General features: G+C 40.5%; 1 protein-coding gene across 4 annotated transcripts in view; it reads left to right on the plus strand.

The window, feature by feature from the left end:
* LOC117731405 (zeta-sarcoglycan) overlaps positions 1-17,183 on the plus strand; it is a 283,875-nt gene that overhangs the window by 148,175 nt on the left and 118,517 nt on the right. For all 4 annotated transcript variants that reach the window (XM_034533761.1, XM_034533778.1, XM_034533752.1 and 1 more), the window contains one exon: positions 7,739-7,948. In XM_034533761.1, coding sequence (XP_034389652.1) covers positions 7,739-7,948 — 210 coding nt within the window. The remainder of the gene's footprint in view (positions 1-7,738; positions 7,949-17,183) is intronic.

The raw sequence follows: 17,183 nt of genomic DNA on the forward strand, positions 1-17,183 counted from the left end.
CAGATGTTGTTTCAGCTCGATGGAAAAACCTCTTCGTCGCCCAGCATAGACGTCAGAGCTGTCCGTGGTGCTGAAACACTGCTATGAACCAGCGCTGAACCATTGGGATTTCATGCACTGTTTAAACCACCACAAATGAATACTCCCCAAAGCAATCAATGAGAACACAATTCACATTTGATTTTTTAGATTTTTTTAAATGAAGACATACTGTGACCATATTATATGCTTATTTTACTCATTCTGAACCGATTCTCAAGACCCCACCATAACACTCTTTTTTTTTTTTTTTGTTACTGGTGTGTACGGTTATCTCACGTAATCACAGCAAAAGAAGATATACACACAGCAAATATTACTATACATGTTCAAGAGTAGAAATGTCATGGTGTTTCTTGATGAATATCATACCTATATCAATCCACTGAGTGTGAGCTACAAACAAACAAGAGAGAAGCATGATGAATGTCATACCTCCTAAACTGTGTGCATGGTCACATCCCATCCAGGTACTCTACTTACTCACTCTAGCCATCAGTTTCACTTTGTTTCGGCTATCATTACTATTATTCCTTAATATTCTACAGGCAAGTGAAAGCAAACACTTCGACACAGACTAAATCAACTCCAATTGTAGGGCACATACAGTGATTATTATTTTGACAGACATCTTACATCCTTTCAAATATAAGATGAGTTAGTGGGAAACTCCTCTATAATGAAACTAAAGTTGAGTCTAAAAACACAGCTACACTGTCCATCTTTTGTGTTGTTTGCTAAAGGTTTCCTTCTGATTGTAGTTATAAGTCTCTGCCTGCCAATATGCATCCACTTCTGCTGTTGGAAAGTGGCAAAATATGGCATTGATTTTCAATCAATTTTGAGCAACCAAGCGGTTTAAAAACCCATTCATCCTCCAACCACCCGCGCAGCCAAATACCATTCATAGCAGCATATGGCTGGAAAATACAATGAGATGCCAACTGGTCCATAGTGAGGAAGCTTTCCTACCAGGTTTGGGACTGATGTGGGCAGTGAACCTGCCAATCAAACAACACCAGGATCTCTATATATTTCCTGAGCTTTCCCCTTTTTTTTCTTCAATCTTTACACTGTATCTCTCTCATCTGGTTTCTGTGATTTTCTCTTTCCATTTCCATGATCTTCTAATTAGTCTCTTTGGGTCCTGAAAATGCGAAAGACATCATTGTATGGAGTTAAATCTAGTGAGAGACTAATGAGAACAACTTTTCACTCTGCAGCCTTGATAAATAGAGAAAGTAGTATAAATCAACCCCTTTAGCACCAACGCAGTCTTTCAACAAACACCAACATCAGATGAAGGAGGTTGTACTCTTCAGAAAGACCACAGTGAGGCAAGTTTGTTGAAACAGCTTAAAACAACCCATGTTTCAGTATGGTGCTGAATGGTACTTAGCATTAATTTGCAAAAGAAAGAAAACCCGGGTTCCACTTCTGGATGAATACCCTACACTGTTATTTTTGTTGTTATTTACTGTTTGTATATAATTAATCATACACTGCAAAAAGCCGGAAAAAAGCAACACAATTAAGGAAATACTGTATTACTTCAAATGCGTTAAATTATCCGCCAACAGAACAAGAACATTTGACTTTCAATTTTTCAAAATCAGTAAAAACATTTTGTCTCAAAGAACCCACATCTTCAAACCAGTTCAGCAACAACAAATACATAGTGCAAGGAAATATGTAAGATTTCTTGTCTTAATATGTTGGAAAATGTGCTTGTATTTAGGAAACGCTAATGCCATCATCTTGAAAAGGATATCATTTTTGTTAAGGATATATATCTTGAAACCAGTAACATAAAAACTGCACATATCTTTTAATACAGAATAAGCAAAGTATATGGTTTTAGTTTTGGGAAACGTTTACTTTCGTCTTGGACCAGTATTGTTTACATTAAAAAGCTGGAGCTTCACTGTAGCATGGGTTGTCCTTTTGAAGGTCACTTAGGCACAAAGGCCACCACACCCAAAATACCATAACTTCGTCAATCAGCTACCACACATTTTTCTACTTTTTATCTCCTTTTCTTTTTCTTGGTTGCTGTCCTTCTCTCCAATGCAGCTATCCCTGTGTCCTCTCTATCTGTCTGTTTTAGGTTTTTTATATGGGACAGCTGTTGTGCTTTTGGCATAGAGAGAGAGAGAGAGGGGGAGAGAGGGTCAGAGAGAGAGAGAGAGAGAGAGAGAGAGAGAGAGAGAGAGACAGGGAGGGAGGGAAAGAGTTATCATTTTAAGTCTTCTCTTTTTACACTAGGCCTGCAGCAGAACCTCGTAAATCTGTTTGAATATTGAATGCCTCACTGCACAGGAGCCCTGTTTGTGTGTGTGTGTGTGTGTGTGTGTGTGTGTGTGTGTGTGTGTGTGGCGTATTCAGGTGTCTGTTCAAGTGTGTATGCATGCTTTGTTTGTGTGTTTGCTGGTGCATGTAGCTGCAGTGTGATTTTTGTCCGTCTATCTTTGTGTTTGCTTGTTGCTTGTGGGGATTTTTTTTTCCAGACTGTGTGCACGTTTACATGTGTGAGTGTGTGTCAGTGTGTGTGTGTGAATGTGTGTGAGATCCATTCACTGGCTGAACACCTGAGTGCCCACAGTGACAGAGAGGGATGGCAGGCTGTCCAAACCAACAACTTACAACCAACACAGAGCTCACCCAATTCAGTTGGCTTAGTGGTTTAACAGACACACACACACACACACACACACACACACACACACACACACACACACATGCGTACGTGGGTTGGAACACAAACACTTTGTTTCACGTTTAGGTATTGGAGATGAAATCCCTTGTTGAGCCTTTCGTCACACATATGCACACCTGCCTTGAACACTGTTGCAGTTCTTGTTTCTATTTGTGTATCTTAACATTCATTTTACCAATAGAACTGACTGCTTCTCCACAGAATAATGTGAAAGATATTTTTAAATATAATTTCACAAAATATGATGAAACATATCCCTCACAAACAAAAGGAAATCGGCCAAATTAGCAACTAGAAAGGCAAAATATGGTAATGAAAGGGTTATGTATTGTCATTAGAATTGATATTAGAATTTGAATGGTGATTGTCCATTCATCTGAGAGATACTGAATTGATGATGTCATGATTATGCCTGATTTAAGAGTAAGGGAATAATCAATAGTTATATATTGCTATAATAATTCTAAATTATTCATTGTAAATTGTTATAGATAATTATAGATTATAGATAGATGGTCAATGATGACTTATTTTTCTCTGATGGTTTGTTAGTATTGTTATTCCCGTGAATCGTTAGTCACATGAGTCAGTCAAGTTAACATGAAAATGCTCTTTTCCTAACCCAGACTAAGTTGTAATACTTAAACCTCATTTCCTTTTTAAAAGACACAATGCTGGTAACGAGCTTCTGTTCTTGGCACGTCCAAAACTGAAGCTACAAGCCAGGGGCACTTTGAAAGTCATAGTTTGAAGAAACATGTTTGGGAACATGTTGTGCCTGGATGAGTTTGGACTAGCCTCTCCCTTGACTGGAAATAGAGGTACCAAAACCCTTTGAATATCTGGGGTAATCATTGATCTTTAGTTAATATTTAAACACAATAACATCCCAGTCAATAATGCGCAAATAAGAAAATAAGGCCTGTGATTTGTTTCGCCACTCTATTTACAAGTTAAAAAGTAAATAATTGCATAGATGGGGACATCCAGCACTTCCACACATACTGCTCTGTGTGAATCAAACAATAATACCTGCATAATAACTTGCTGAACAGATTTCAGAAATGCTCGTCGATATCTCAAATCGACAGATATCATGTTCACTGTTAGAGGAAGAAAACCCACAGTGGTTGATCTTCACTCAACTACGCACAGGGTTAATGCTCTCCCCCAAAGCTCGCACTAAAGAGGCCGAGGGAAAGGGAGCGACAGAGAGAGAATGTCAAAGCCCTCAGAAGTGGAGCGATGTTGAAGCGCCGGTATTGATTGAGTATAAGCAGATGAGAGGAGAGCTGTGCGGCGTGGTGCCCACACGCTGACAGACACATCGGGGCGGACCCACCGCGTCACGGTCAGCAGCAGCACCAATCGGCCATGCTGTTTGCACTTTGATATTATGAAGCGAGACCTTCAGCAGTCTGACTTTGGGACTTCAAGTCCATCCGTCCATTTTTCTATTCGTCAAAATTCATCCGTATCCACCAATTTATGACAAATTTATCTTGCTTTCACATACATGATGAGGCAGCACCTGTGTGTGTCGACGCCAACTCTGTCTCTTTTTTTTTTTTTTTGCAACGTCCACCAAGCCGAATCTGTCACGTACTTCACCTCCCACATGCATTACCGTTCATCCGGGTTGCATAATGAGAGGATGACATCGTGCATCAGTGTCTTTTCTGAAATGTCTCATGGAAGAGAAGCTTAAGTTCACATCAAAAAAGGGAATGCCCATGGGACTACAATCACAGCAGGCGACTGAAACGCTCTTCATAATGAAGTTTTACATTGCCATCATTATAGTGATATCCTTAGTCATATTGCTTCCAGCCTGAACCAAACCATGTTTTTTTTATTCACTGCAAGGAACTCCTGTGACTTGTCATATGATGGCAAATGTATGATTAGTTTCTCATAACACATTCTAAATTTCATGTGAAATTGAGCTGCTTGAAAGATAATAAAAAAAAACCTTTCAAGTAATGTATCCTGTCCTCTCATCTCTTGTTATTAGCTCTTATCAGAGTAATGTTTTCATTTTGAGGTGTCGCGGGGGTGAATAAGTCTATGTGCATGGGTCACGGTCATATCAATTTCCCTTTTCTTCATTTTCTCCCTGATTGTCTTTTTCATGTTCTCTCATATTTTTACCATCTAATCCTCAAAGTAAAGAGCTCAGCTTCAGTCTGGTGCCATGCAGGGATACCGCGTGTGAGTGTGTTATCGTGTCTGCTCATGCAGGTTGGTCACATATTGATGTGTTTAACCACATCGACATGTTGTTTTTATGTCCTAGTGTCATGTGTTACCCTGATGGTCACCGTGACCAATCCCTGTAGTGGAAAGTAAACCCGTATACATATATAAATGTTGTGGTTTCAGTGGCTTTTTTTGTGCCTTAATGTGCTACTTTCCATTTTGCAGAGTTGCACATAGTCAGGCAAACTGATATTTATATTTATGTGATCTATATCTATATTTATAGTTATTTATATTTTTCTTTATTTGTTTTCGTCTTATGACGTAGAAGTCACAGTTGACTGACCTCTACGTGTAACACCATATCGGGAAAAAACGAAAAATCATCCCATTTATATACCTAATATAAAATCTAATTTAGAGTATGGTTCTCCTGAGATCATTGTTTGATCACAGGTGACGGTATACTGTAATGGTAACCATGGTGACACGGCTCTAATAGCGGCTGTTTTTATGGCTGTCAAGACATTATGATGTTGATAAAGTTAGGGCATGCTGTGCAGGGTCTCCGGGCTGTGGTGCACCATGGGATTGATTAATGTTCAATCTAAGAAATGCATTGGAAGAGTGAGGGAAGGAGGGATGAGTGGAGGACAGAGGAAGGTAAGGAGGAAAAGACGGGGAACCAAATGGATCAGTTAAGAACAGAGAGTGGAAGTGAAGAATTAAATGAGGCAAGTGAGGAAACCCGGAGAAGAAAGACTGTGAAGATGGAGAGTGGTATGAAGTTGAGATAAGATAAATTGATGGATGTGTAATGGGTGAGGGGGAGAGCGAGAGCCATGACAGATGCTTTAAATGTAAATTAAGGGGGAAGGCAATGACTTAAAAGAAAGAGAGAAATAATAATGGCAAATAAAGATGAGAGGACAAATGAATAAAGGTGCAGAAAGAAAGCAATGAAAGAGGAATGAGATGCAAGCAAAGGGTGACACAAGTATGACGAATACGATACACGTTAATTGGGGGACTATGGGGGAGGAGAAAATACGACTTTGTCAAGATGCTGAGCTAGATTGATAACCATGAGTGGAATGAGACACACGGAACAAATGCCTACGCAACACGATGGATGAGTCAGTGACGGCGCATGCAGGATGCAATTGAGGAGTAATTGAGTAATTGAAAAAAGTGACCACACATAATCTTCAAGTGACACCAAATTATTTATTTCAAAGCCAATTGTGGATGATTATTAGTATGTATTATTGTGCACTAAAACACCAATACAAATTACTTGTATAGTGTGAAAACCTACCTGGCAACAAAAATGTTTCTGAATCATAATAAATAAAGAAAAGAAATAATAATAATTTTAAAGCTGACGTTGGTTCTTTTGCTGATTAATATTCTTACCCTTGAGAAACATCCATGCAAAAACATACCCCCCCTGCCCCCACACTGGAGAGGGCTCAATGTTTGTCAGATACGATGCTTATGAATCAATAGTGCTGCTGTGGAATAGAGCAATGGGCTGGTGATAATTGCATCTCAGTATTAAGCATGCACATTGAATCAATAGCAGCGTGTGTGCATGTGAGTGTGTGTGTGTGTGTGTGTGTGTGTGTTTGTGTGTGTGTGTGTGTATACCTCGAACAGTTTTCTGCAAAGTGATCATAGATAATTGTTTTAAATAGATAATAAATTTGGGAATAGTTGATAAAAAATATAGGCTATGGATTTCAAAGTCCATTTTGATGGTAGAGTGTAATGGTTCAGGAACATCCTGCAGTGTTTGTGGTCAGATTAGATTCCACCCTCGATCTCAAAACTCCTAACGGCAAGTGACGTTTTGACATTTTTAAAGGTGTTAATGTGTCGTCATGACAACAGTAGCTCAAGAAGACCTTGGGCTTTGCTTTTCTGTATGAGAGAAACCGCACCCATGTGGAGACATGGATTACGGATTGATATTAGCTTCAGAGACTCTACTGAAAACCCAACAAAAGTTGAACAGGCCAAGTCTGCATTTTCTTTCTTTCTGCAGGCAAAGCAATAGTCAGCATTTTTGTTTCCCATCAATGCTTGTTGGTATCATCATGTGAGACTATATGGAGGAAATAGCATGGCATGGGGGTGGGGCAACAGTCAGTGAGGTGTTAAGGTCATGCAGCCTCAGCAAATAAAGACATAATGTGTGTGTGAGAGAGAGACCGATAAAGAGGGAGAGAGGTGCAGAAGCGAGATAGGAAGTGAATTAAGGAGCAAGAGAGAGAGAGAATTGGAGGCAGAGAGAGCATTGTGAGAGAGTTAGAGAGTCGTAGATGGACAGAGATAGTGGTGCCTTGGAGCCAGTGTCCATATCTCTTACCACCAATGACTCCTCCTGCTGCACTACAACTAATGGACTCTGTCCTCTTCTGCTGTCTTATCTCCCCCTTCTCTCTCTCCCTCCATCCTCCCCTTCTATCTCTTACTTCTCGATGCCGCGCTATCTTTCCACTTCACCGCTCCACCTCATTTTTATCATGCTTCGGTCGTTCTCTTTTTTACCTCTCGATGCGGCTCTGCTTTTCTTCTTTATTTTCCCCTGTTCAATGATGTTTCCATCCTCCCCAAAACCATGACCGAAACTTAGTATGCTCTGAATGCATGAAAAAAAGGGAGGCAAAGCAGTGTCTAGTATCTGTGCAGATACAAATCATACTTATACTACTACCACTACTACGAATGATGACCATAAGGATACGACTAAGAAAAGTCTGATGTTTGTGTCCCTTTCAGATGACCCAGGAGCAGTATATCCTTGCGGCGCAGCCCAACCCGCTCCACCAGCGGGGGGCGTCGGTGTGCGGCGCCCAGGTTTACCCAGCAGTGGGAATCTACGGCTGGAGGAAGAGATGCTTGTACTTCTTCATCCTCCTCCTTCTCGTCACCATGATTGTCAACCTGGCGCTGACCATCTGGATCCTCAAAGTCATGAACTTCACTCCGGTAAGAGGCGTGCGGGTGTGTATATGTGTGTGTGTGTGTGTGTGTGTGTGTGTGTGTGTGTGTGTGTGTGTGTGTGTGTGTGTGTGTGTGTGTGTGTGTGTGAGGTGTGTGTGTGTGTGTGAGAGCGAGAGCGAGAGAGTGACAGGTGTGTGTGAATGACGTGTGTGTGTGTGTGTGTGTGAGAGGTGTGTGTTCACACACTTGTGTGTATACTATAATTACAGTTGCTCAGTATATCATGTGGATGTCGTCCTTCTTTTTAATGTGATCCTATCCAATTAATGGCGTCGACTATCAACGTGAAGTTGCAATATTGTTAGTGAACTTGTCACGGCACTGATTAGTAAGAAACTTAAATTGTGAATTGTTCAGCAGTAGTGCTCAAACATATTTCTTTTTTTTAATTTCCTTTGATTCTTCAAGTTGTCATTGTCAGAGATTTGTTTTTGTGCACTCATTCAAGACCACATTTCTGGAAACACTAATTTGTTAATGTACATGCTTTTATATAATCCCTCTACATAATATGGACTAAAATGAAATGAATCTAAAGCTCTTTGATCGCTAAAGGAATGTTACTGTGTTCCTACTGCCGGGCTGCTTTGCTCCACCACTTAGGGTCTCCAGTGGTCCTGGTTTAGCATAGCTTTATGGTTCCCCTGCCGAGTATAGCCTGTGTTTACCTTTAATTGAGATGGACCTCTGGTGGATGAGTGAATTACTCCATGTCTGTCAAGAGAAAAAGGCAAGAGTAATGTAACATACTATAGAGCCTCAAAACTTTGGAAGGTAATGCTTCACTTTCTGTTTTCTAACTGTCACGATTTGATTTGATTTTTTTTCATTTTTTGATTCACAACTTCCATCTTTTGCCTGAACCTAATCAAACCTTAACATGGCAGTGGCAGCAGTGATGGAGTGAAACACAGAAATCAGCTGAATCAGTCCAAATTCTTATTCATTGGCTTCTTTATGCTCTATTGCTTTTACCTTGTTTTTTTTTAACTACATCCTTATTTTCATTATGTTTCATTATTGCTTTTGCTTCCCACGCTGTGCCTCTTTCCTCCCTGCTTTATTTGCACCTTTTTGGAAAGCACTTTGGTACACAATGGTTTTGTGCTTTTAAAATCCAGATACTGGAAGAATATTGACTGTTTGGAGCAGCAGTCAGTGAAGGGTAAACAGCCACTGTAGGCATGACAAACTAGTGATTTCTTTTGATCTGATACTGAACACTAGTACTGAGTCATGCTAGCGTCTGTATGTGTTTATTTTAGCACCCATACGTCTAATATCCCACATTGCCTTGAGGCTCAAGGAACAACGTTGTGATAGCATATATGCAAATGAGGCAGGATTTGACCTCTGCAAACCTCTGGTAAAGCCTCCCCAGATCACGCCTTGTGTTCCAATAAGCGACTTCACAATATGGGGGAAAGGCAGCTAAATATGCCTGAGGGGATGCAGCCAGCACTGAGCATGAACGAGCAGAGAATATTTCAAAGGCTATATGGTGTGTGTGAAAAGCAGAGACAGTATGAGAGGCCCAGAGACGTAAGGAAGGCAGGGAGGATAAAGATACAAGTGCATTAATACAAGTAAGTATGTACATACACTGTTTTTGTTTCATTCTATATGAGTGAGCGTGATGCAACTTTAACAAAAAAAAGACCTAAGCATGTTTCATAAATGCACCAATCTGGTAATCTCAAATAACTGAAACCATGTTATGTGACGCATAAACAATTCTGTGTCCCTTGCATTATATTTATATTCAAGTGTTTCGTTAGTTTTCTTGTATTCATCAATAACATGTCGTCAGTGAAGGAGTTCAGGTCAGGGTGATTTATGGGTTTAAAAGTGTTTGCATCCCATTCATACTCGTAGTCATCTTCAACATTGTTATTATTTCATGTTGACCACAATGCCTTCCTAATTAAAAAGAAAAGGGGAAAAAAGTAATCCTGTAGAAGTAAAGAACAACAATGTTGTAGAAGGCACAATGACTAATAAAAAAAATACATTAGCTCTCTTGGGCCTGTTTTCCCACAGCTGACAGGCTTTACGCTGCTCTTGAAATAAGTATTGTGCAGATTAATATCCTGTGTGTCATCATACAACAGCATCCATTCAGCCACCCAGATATTAATCTAGCAGTACATGGAGAAGTTTGAAAAAAAAAAAGAGTGACGGGCGGAGTAAAGATCAGTATGGTCGACAAAGAAGGAGAAAACAAAGCATTACAAAATCAAACCAGAGAAAGCGAGAAACTTTGGATTGCTATGTAGGCCTGGAGGAAAGAACGCCAAGGGGTGGGGATGATGGGTTGAAGTAGGGAATAATGAGAAGAACAGAGAGGGCTGAGTAAGTGTCTGTCTGCATGTGGTTTAAATATAGTGTATGAACATCCAGGCTCATCTTCTCCCTCCTGTCCTCAGCCTCAGAGGTCCTCAGAGACCTGGAGAGGTGTCTCTCTCACTGCCTCATCGAGGGGAAGGCTGCTTATCCCCCCAAACATATTTTCTTAAAAGAAACCTCAATATAAAAACTGTACACTGTGTTTTTTGGGCAACATGAGATATAGCATATAGAGCATTTAGGAGAAAAACAATACCCCTTTATAGCTCGGCGTCTCACACATTCCCTCAGTTACTATAACAGTTGAAGTCAGGTGCTCCATATATCAAATGACAAAAGACTGCAAGTAGTCATTTGAGCTTCAATGCATTACAGTTAAGATAAGTTAACATTATTACCACCCAAAAGTAGTATACAACCCACACTGGCTGCTGCACTTGTAAACCAAGCCTGCAGTACATTCTCCATTCACACATAAGGGGATTTTTGGTTGAAGGTTCATCAAAAAAGTCACACAACAACTTTATTAGCATTTCAAAGAATGTTTACAGCTGTGTTTGACTGTAAAATAGAAAAAACAAAGTGTATCCCTCGAAGACTGCTGTTATCAGCAGAGGCATGTTGGTGAAGGTGGAAGTGTCCGCTAACCAACAATTGGCATTATTAGAATTCCCAGTGGATCGTACACAAGGTCCTTTTTATTGTTGGACGGACATTTTATTCACAGCAGACATTTTGAGCTGTGAAACACGGTTTTAACTTAAATCAATAATAGCGGCATTGATGTGCGATGATTGCTGGTAGAGCCAACATTAATTTCCTCCTTAAGTACCACCTGTGTGCTGTGAGGCGATCAAGGTTATCGCAACTCAGGTGAACATGATTTATCCTAAAAGCAACAAAAAAAAGTCCAGTAGAACATAAAACAAACAACAAATAACAATGAGTTCATATCTGATTGCGATGCACTTCAACTTGGCTGTTTTGTCCTTCTCCCTTATTTTGTTATGATTCAGTGACCTTTTAAGAAGAGAAAGGGCAAAGCATACTCTTATCTGCAGTCTTATGATGTGCACAATACAGGGCACACTACTGGAGACCGAAAGCCCCGTTCTTGTTAGCATGTATTGAGCAACGTGATTAATTAAGCAAAGGTCTTTGGGGACATCTGATGGAGCGTTCACATACAAATACAACAAAAACAGACTCTGTATCTCCTTTAACTCTCACTATCTGTTTTTTGGGGCATGTTTGTGCTCAGCACATGATTAAGGCATTCAGATCTACTTGGAATTTAATTTTTACTCAGTGCAAATGCAATTGTTTCATCTGAGGTGTCACTCTTTTGCGTGGTAGAACATTTGCATAAAGTCATTTTTCCCTCAATTTTCTGCTTTTGCAATGCGTGTTGCCTTGAAGTCTCTGATGCACTGGCCTCCTTGTGTAGCATATTGCTATCATAATCATCCAGCTGCTTTCTGTGTCTGTGCAGCTGTATATCTGTGTCGCAACACCTTCAGGTCTGGTCCACCCACTGCATCATTTTGAAAAAATCCTAAAAAAAAGTGTGGGCTGAGAGATGAAACCACGCCCACTCCCATTTGTCTACACTAGCTTGGGAAATAATGATATGGGACACTGAATTTGATGAACTTACAGTTTATCAGACCACAAATGAGACAAGAGGTGGCCAGATGGCGCACCCGCTGTCTTTCCGCCTCACTCCCCGCCGCTGGGAGATGGAGGTCTCCCACTCCGGAGACGGATCGCCATGGCTGCAACTCAAAATCCGCCAGTGCAAACGATAGGTCCACTCTTCTCCCAGGGAGGTGGCTCGCCGACGGGGTGGAGGGACCTGTGGACCCAGCTGGCACTGGCCATGTTTGATGTTCTTTTATCTCATGACCAAGATTAGTCCTAAGCGGTCAATCTCAAGATGGTCCTTCCACAATTAGGGCTGTTTTCAAACAGTAGGTGGGGTGTTGTGCCATCTGCAGCCACAATATGATGATTTTTGTGAATTTGGTAAGAACTGTCAGTATGAACGCCAGCATTGATGTGTTTCATCTCAGTCACATCATTTCGTATTGAGCTTAACAACTTGTCTAAAGGACATCACAAACACTTCAAATCCGGCTATTGGGAGTTGCTGCTTCTCTGGCTCCAAGATAGACATTTTCATTCATCACCATTCAAATCACATCTAACCGGCTGCAATATAATGAAGGCCTTTCTCAAACTTTTGGTTTTGTTTGGATTTGCCAGATGCAATTCTCATTGTAATGGTGAAAAAAAGAGATTTGCTTTTTGAAGAGACAGCTTTGGCAGTAAATTGGAGACGAGGGACTTGTGGGGATAGGAGTTTACGTGTGTGTGTGTGTGTGTGTGTGTGTGTGTGTGTGTGTGTTGTGTGTGTGTGTGTGTGTGTGTGTGTGTGTGTGTGTGTGTGTGTGTGTGTGTGTGTGTGTGTGTGTGTGTGTGTGTGTGTGTGTGTGTGTGTGTGTGTGTGTGTGTGTGTGTGCGTGCGTGTGTGTGTGTGTGTGAGAGAGAAAGAGATTGACACTGAGAGAAAGTATACATCTTTGTGCCAGCAATTATTCAGTAATTGTTCATGCTGTGTGTGTGTTTTTGTGTGTGCGCCTTTCCATGCTTGTGCGTGCACGCCTATACCCACATTTGTGTTTATGTGTGTGTGTGCGCCCCCCTCGCCTGAGTCCTCTGGGCTCTCACTGCAGAGAAATTCAATTTCAGTTGTCACTCACCAATCAGTCTGTCTAATTCCTGGACTAGACGCGCGTGTGTGTGTGTGTGAGTGGCGTGCATGCGTGCATGCGTGTTAGATTGTGCAGTGTGTGTTTATCATCTCAATACCTGCTCTATCAACAATGCTTTGTCTCTTCATAACTTGGTTTGTAGTCTGCTCCTCTGCATTCTGGCATAACGACCTCTCACATTATGTGCGTAGCATTTGTTGGATGCTCCTCTTGCCCACTGTCAGAAACCAGATGTAATTTCTTACCATTCAGAATTGTATTTCCACTACAATGAACTCCAGTGACACAATATGTTTGTCGAAATGTCTTCATTGTTTACGTTGGAATAGCAGAATCGGACTTCATAACAACATCTAAACTCCGAGGAAGAAACAGTTCTGAATTTCAATTTGACGTAATAACGACATCAACCGGATACATACCACATCAAACAGGTACAAATAGTAACAATAAAATTGGCAGAGGTCTCTAATTTGTTTTAGCATTGTCTCACATAGGCACAAGTTGTACATGTTTATTGGCAATTTGTGAAGTGTTCTTAAATCCTGACTGGCCAATCAGAAGGGGCAAACAATTAAACGTTATTCTTGTGGCTCTTTTGAGATAATAATTGCAGGGCGCTTTAAAGATGATAAAACAACAATTGGAAAATCCATAAAATGTCCAACATTAATTAGAAATGAGATTATGGCGGCCTGAAATAGGGTTGCAACAGAGCAATTCAACAGGCATAAAAACAAATCATCTCATGAGAAGCTCATAAAACTGAGGCAGGAGAAACTATAGGTCATTGTCTCCTTAATGACGTCTCACAGGGTTCTCTTAAAAGATAACAATAGTTTAATTTTGCTCTTCATTCCACTTTTAATTTTACAATGTTTCAGATCAACTGAACTTTTTACAAGCATCACATCACAGCCAGTGTGATTTCTAATAGCACACAACAGTGTCCAACAGGTCTCAAGTGGCACAGCTTCTTATTAAGCACGATGCTGTCATGAACCTGTTTCTGTCCTCACACTCAGTGCACTGGAGTCACCGTTCAGCTTGATGCTCAGGTCCCCAGGGTGCCTTGTTGAGAGGAGGCAGGTGTGTTTAACTCTGTTACCCACAACGCAGACACCCATATAGCAGACTCCTACATGTAACTCCAGCCTAAGTTAACCTAAGTTAATCACGTCTTAGTCATCTAGGATGAGTGTGCATGTTTGCCTCCATATGTGCCTTTTCTTTCACCTTGACTGCATCTTTTATTTGGTTAAATTCCTGATCTATGAATGTAAAAAACACCTTTAGAACACAATATTCTACATTAAATTACAGTAAATTGCTGAAAACTCACCAAGACTTCAACATTATACATTTTCATTACTTACAATACACACTTACCCATCTGTTTCAATAAAATGTATCAGAATATCGAGGTCATTTAATTCAGTGCATTTCTTATGACCTCACTGTGTTCTTAAAAAACTACTTTAGTAAGTAACGATATTGTACTGTTTTATTCCCAAAGAGATTAAATGGAAAAGAGTGAGGAGGAAGATGCAGCTTTCTCTGTGTTGAGCATTTACTCTCAACTGTTTAGCAGACAATTTTAATTAGTCATTTCCTTCAGGTAAATAGGGCGATAGGTACATGAGTTCAATTAGCGGAAGGGTGCTGTCACAGCTTGTGATTGATGTTTAAGAGATATGTGTGTTGTTTTACTTTAGTTTTTTTTTTTATATAGCTTTATGTTTCTGTACAAATAAACTGATCTGAGAGATCAGTGTGAAAAAGAGAGAGGGAGAGGAAGGGATAGAGTGTGTGAGAGAGAGAGAGAGAGAGAGAGAGAGAGAGAGAGAGAAAGCTAGGAAAACAGAGATTGAAGTGAAGGAGACGAGCAGGGAGGATGGTGAATGATGCATGAAAGAAGACTGAAAGGAGGAAAGCAGGGAGAAGGAGTGATGGGATTGAGTGTGTGTGTGTTTGTGTGTGGTGTAAATAGAGTGTCCCATCATCCACACTAAGCTTCTCCCTCATGTCCTCTGCATCTGGGGTCCTCGGGGACTTGAAGAGGTGTCTGTTTCACTGCCTCATGGAGTGGAAGTGAGTGGATGAAGGGTTGGCAGAGACGGGCGGAATGTGTAGTTTAATGTTTGTCTGTGTGAGCGTTACAGTGTTCATCAAGGTCTAGTTCACACCTTATATCTGAGTTTATATCTGTTGTTTTGCTGTGTCTATACATTGGTTCACTTGTGTTTTAAATGGTCTAACGTATGATGTACATCATTGATACATGTATATTCAAGTGTCAAAGTTGTATTATAAATGCAAACATAACGTAATGTCTGTTTTAAAGATAATATACATCATAATAATAGATCTCCAAGCTTGTCACCTCCACTGCATGCATTATGTTACAGGGCATGACTGTTATGCGATATAGGTCACTAATGTGTTTCTTCGTTTGTTTGTTTCCAATAATTGTTTTCTTTGTTTGTGTCGCATCACAAATATGTTTTTAATCATAGTCAGCGTAAGGAGGAGGTCCGGGTGGATACAAAAATGAAAGAAATTGACTATCAGCTAGAAGATTGTCTATTTCAATAAAATGAGAGTTTTAACTCTCGTCATTGGAAACACTAACGACACAAAATAAAGGCCTTTGTAGCAGCAATCGGCTTACAATGTTGTTAACATTAGCATACTTATTTTAAGAAAAAGTATTTTTTCTAATTGATAACATTAACCTGTGATCGCAATCCAGGGTAAACATATGTTTCCCTCGAAACATAATTAGTTTAGGAAAGTAATTTAACTGGAGACATGGTTGGTCCAGCATGTGTGTATGCTGGTATGCATGTGCGTGCGTGTGTGTGTGTGTGTGTGTGTGTGTGTGTGTGTGTGTGTGTGTGTGTGTGTGAGAGGGTAAAATGTGCTGTTGAATGTAGTATGAGCTCCCAAACCTGCTGTACTCAGCTCCTCGTCTAGACCAGCCACCGTCATTATTGCTGTTCACACCTGCACCGTGTAATTTATCTCACACACACACACACACACACACACACACGTACACACATACATACACACATACACACATACGCTCACACTATCACACACTCACACACACATTTCTCTCACTTTGTCAGTAACAGTGCTGACCTCAGGTAATGGGAGAGTCCAGCGTGAAATACTCTGTCCTCCTGTGTCACACGAGCACCACACACACGCTCCTCCAGTACATAACACAACACACACACACACAAGCACACACACACACATACACTCACACACACACACAGTGGAAAGGGGTTAATGTGACATGTCCATCAGACTTAGGTGCTGACACACCTGATGTTAATCGCTTGAATGGACAGTGCAGACACACACACGCAATCACACACAGATACACTCACACAGAAGAAAAGAGGTTTATATCAATATATATACTGTACATGCCAAGATCAGTTCATAAAGTTGACAACTTAATAATGCCTTGATACCATTCATACAGCCAAATCCATATGGTACTTAAAAGATGATAAGAAGGGGATGGTCCACCAGTCATTGCACATGCTACATACTTTACCTCTTAAGCTGCTTATACTTCAGTACAATTTCACCACAGAGGGGGGCTGTAGTATTTCATTTGAAACAAATTATCTGACTAATATGTCAAACCATATAACATAATGCAGAATGGTCATGTGGGATGATGTTTTTATAAGAACGTACGGTAGGCTGTATTATCAGCACCCCTGCAACGAAGTTGAAGACCAGACGAATGAGAAGTACCAGAGGTTTTGAGATGTTTTTAAACGTTAGTGTATTTCAGGTGAAGGTCTGGCTTCGTAAGATCAATGGAAATATATGTGTGGCTCCAAAACAATATGTGTTATTACTGTGAGCTTTAGGCACAGCACACAGGTGAATTTCTTACACAATTTCTTTGGCATTGATATGCAGTAATCTCGAGTGTCTCTGCTTTAATAACCGGTTAAGGCTTTTTGATCGCTGTTGGAGTAGAAGAGCAACATCTTAATGCGCTAAGTCTCCATAATGATTGTGTTTGGTCTCCAGAAGCATGTTCACTGACTTCAGAGGGTGGCAGCCGG

This window comes from Cyclopterus lumpus, chromosome 1 (assembly GCF_009769545.1).
Source record: "Cyclopterus lumpus isolate fCycLum1 chromosome 1, fCycLum1.pri, whole genome shotgun sequence".
In the NCBI taxonomy this organism is placed as follows: domain Eukaryota; kingdom Metazoa; phylum Chordata; class Actinopteri; order Perciformes; family Cyclopteridae; genus Cyclopterus; species Cyclopterus lumpus.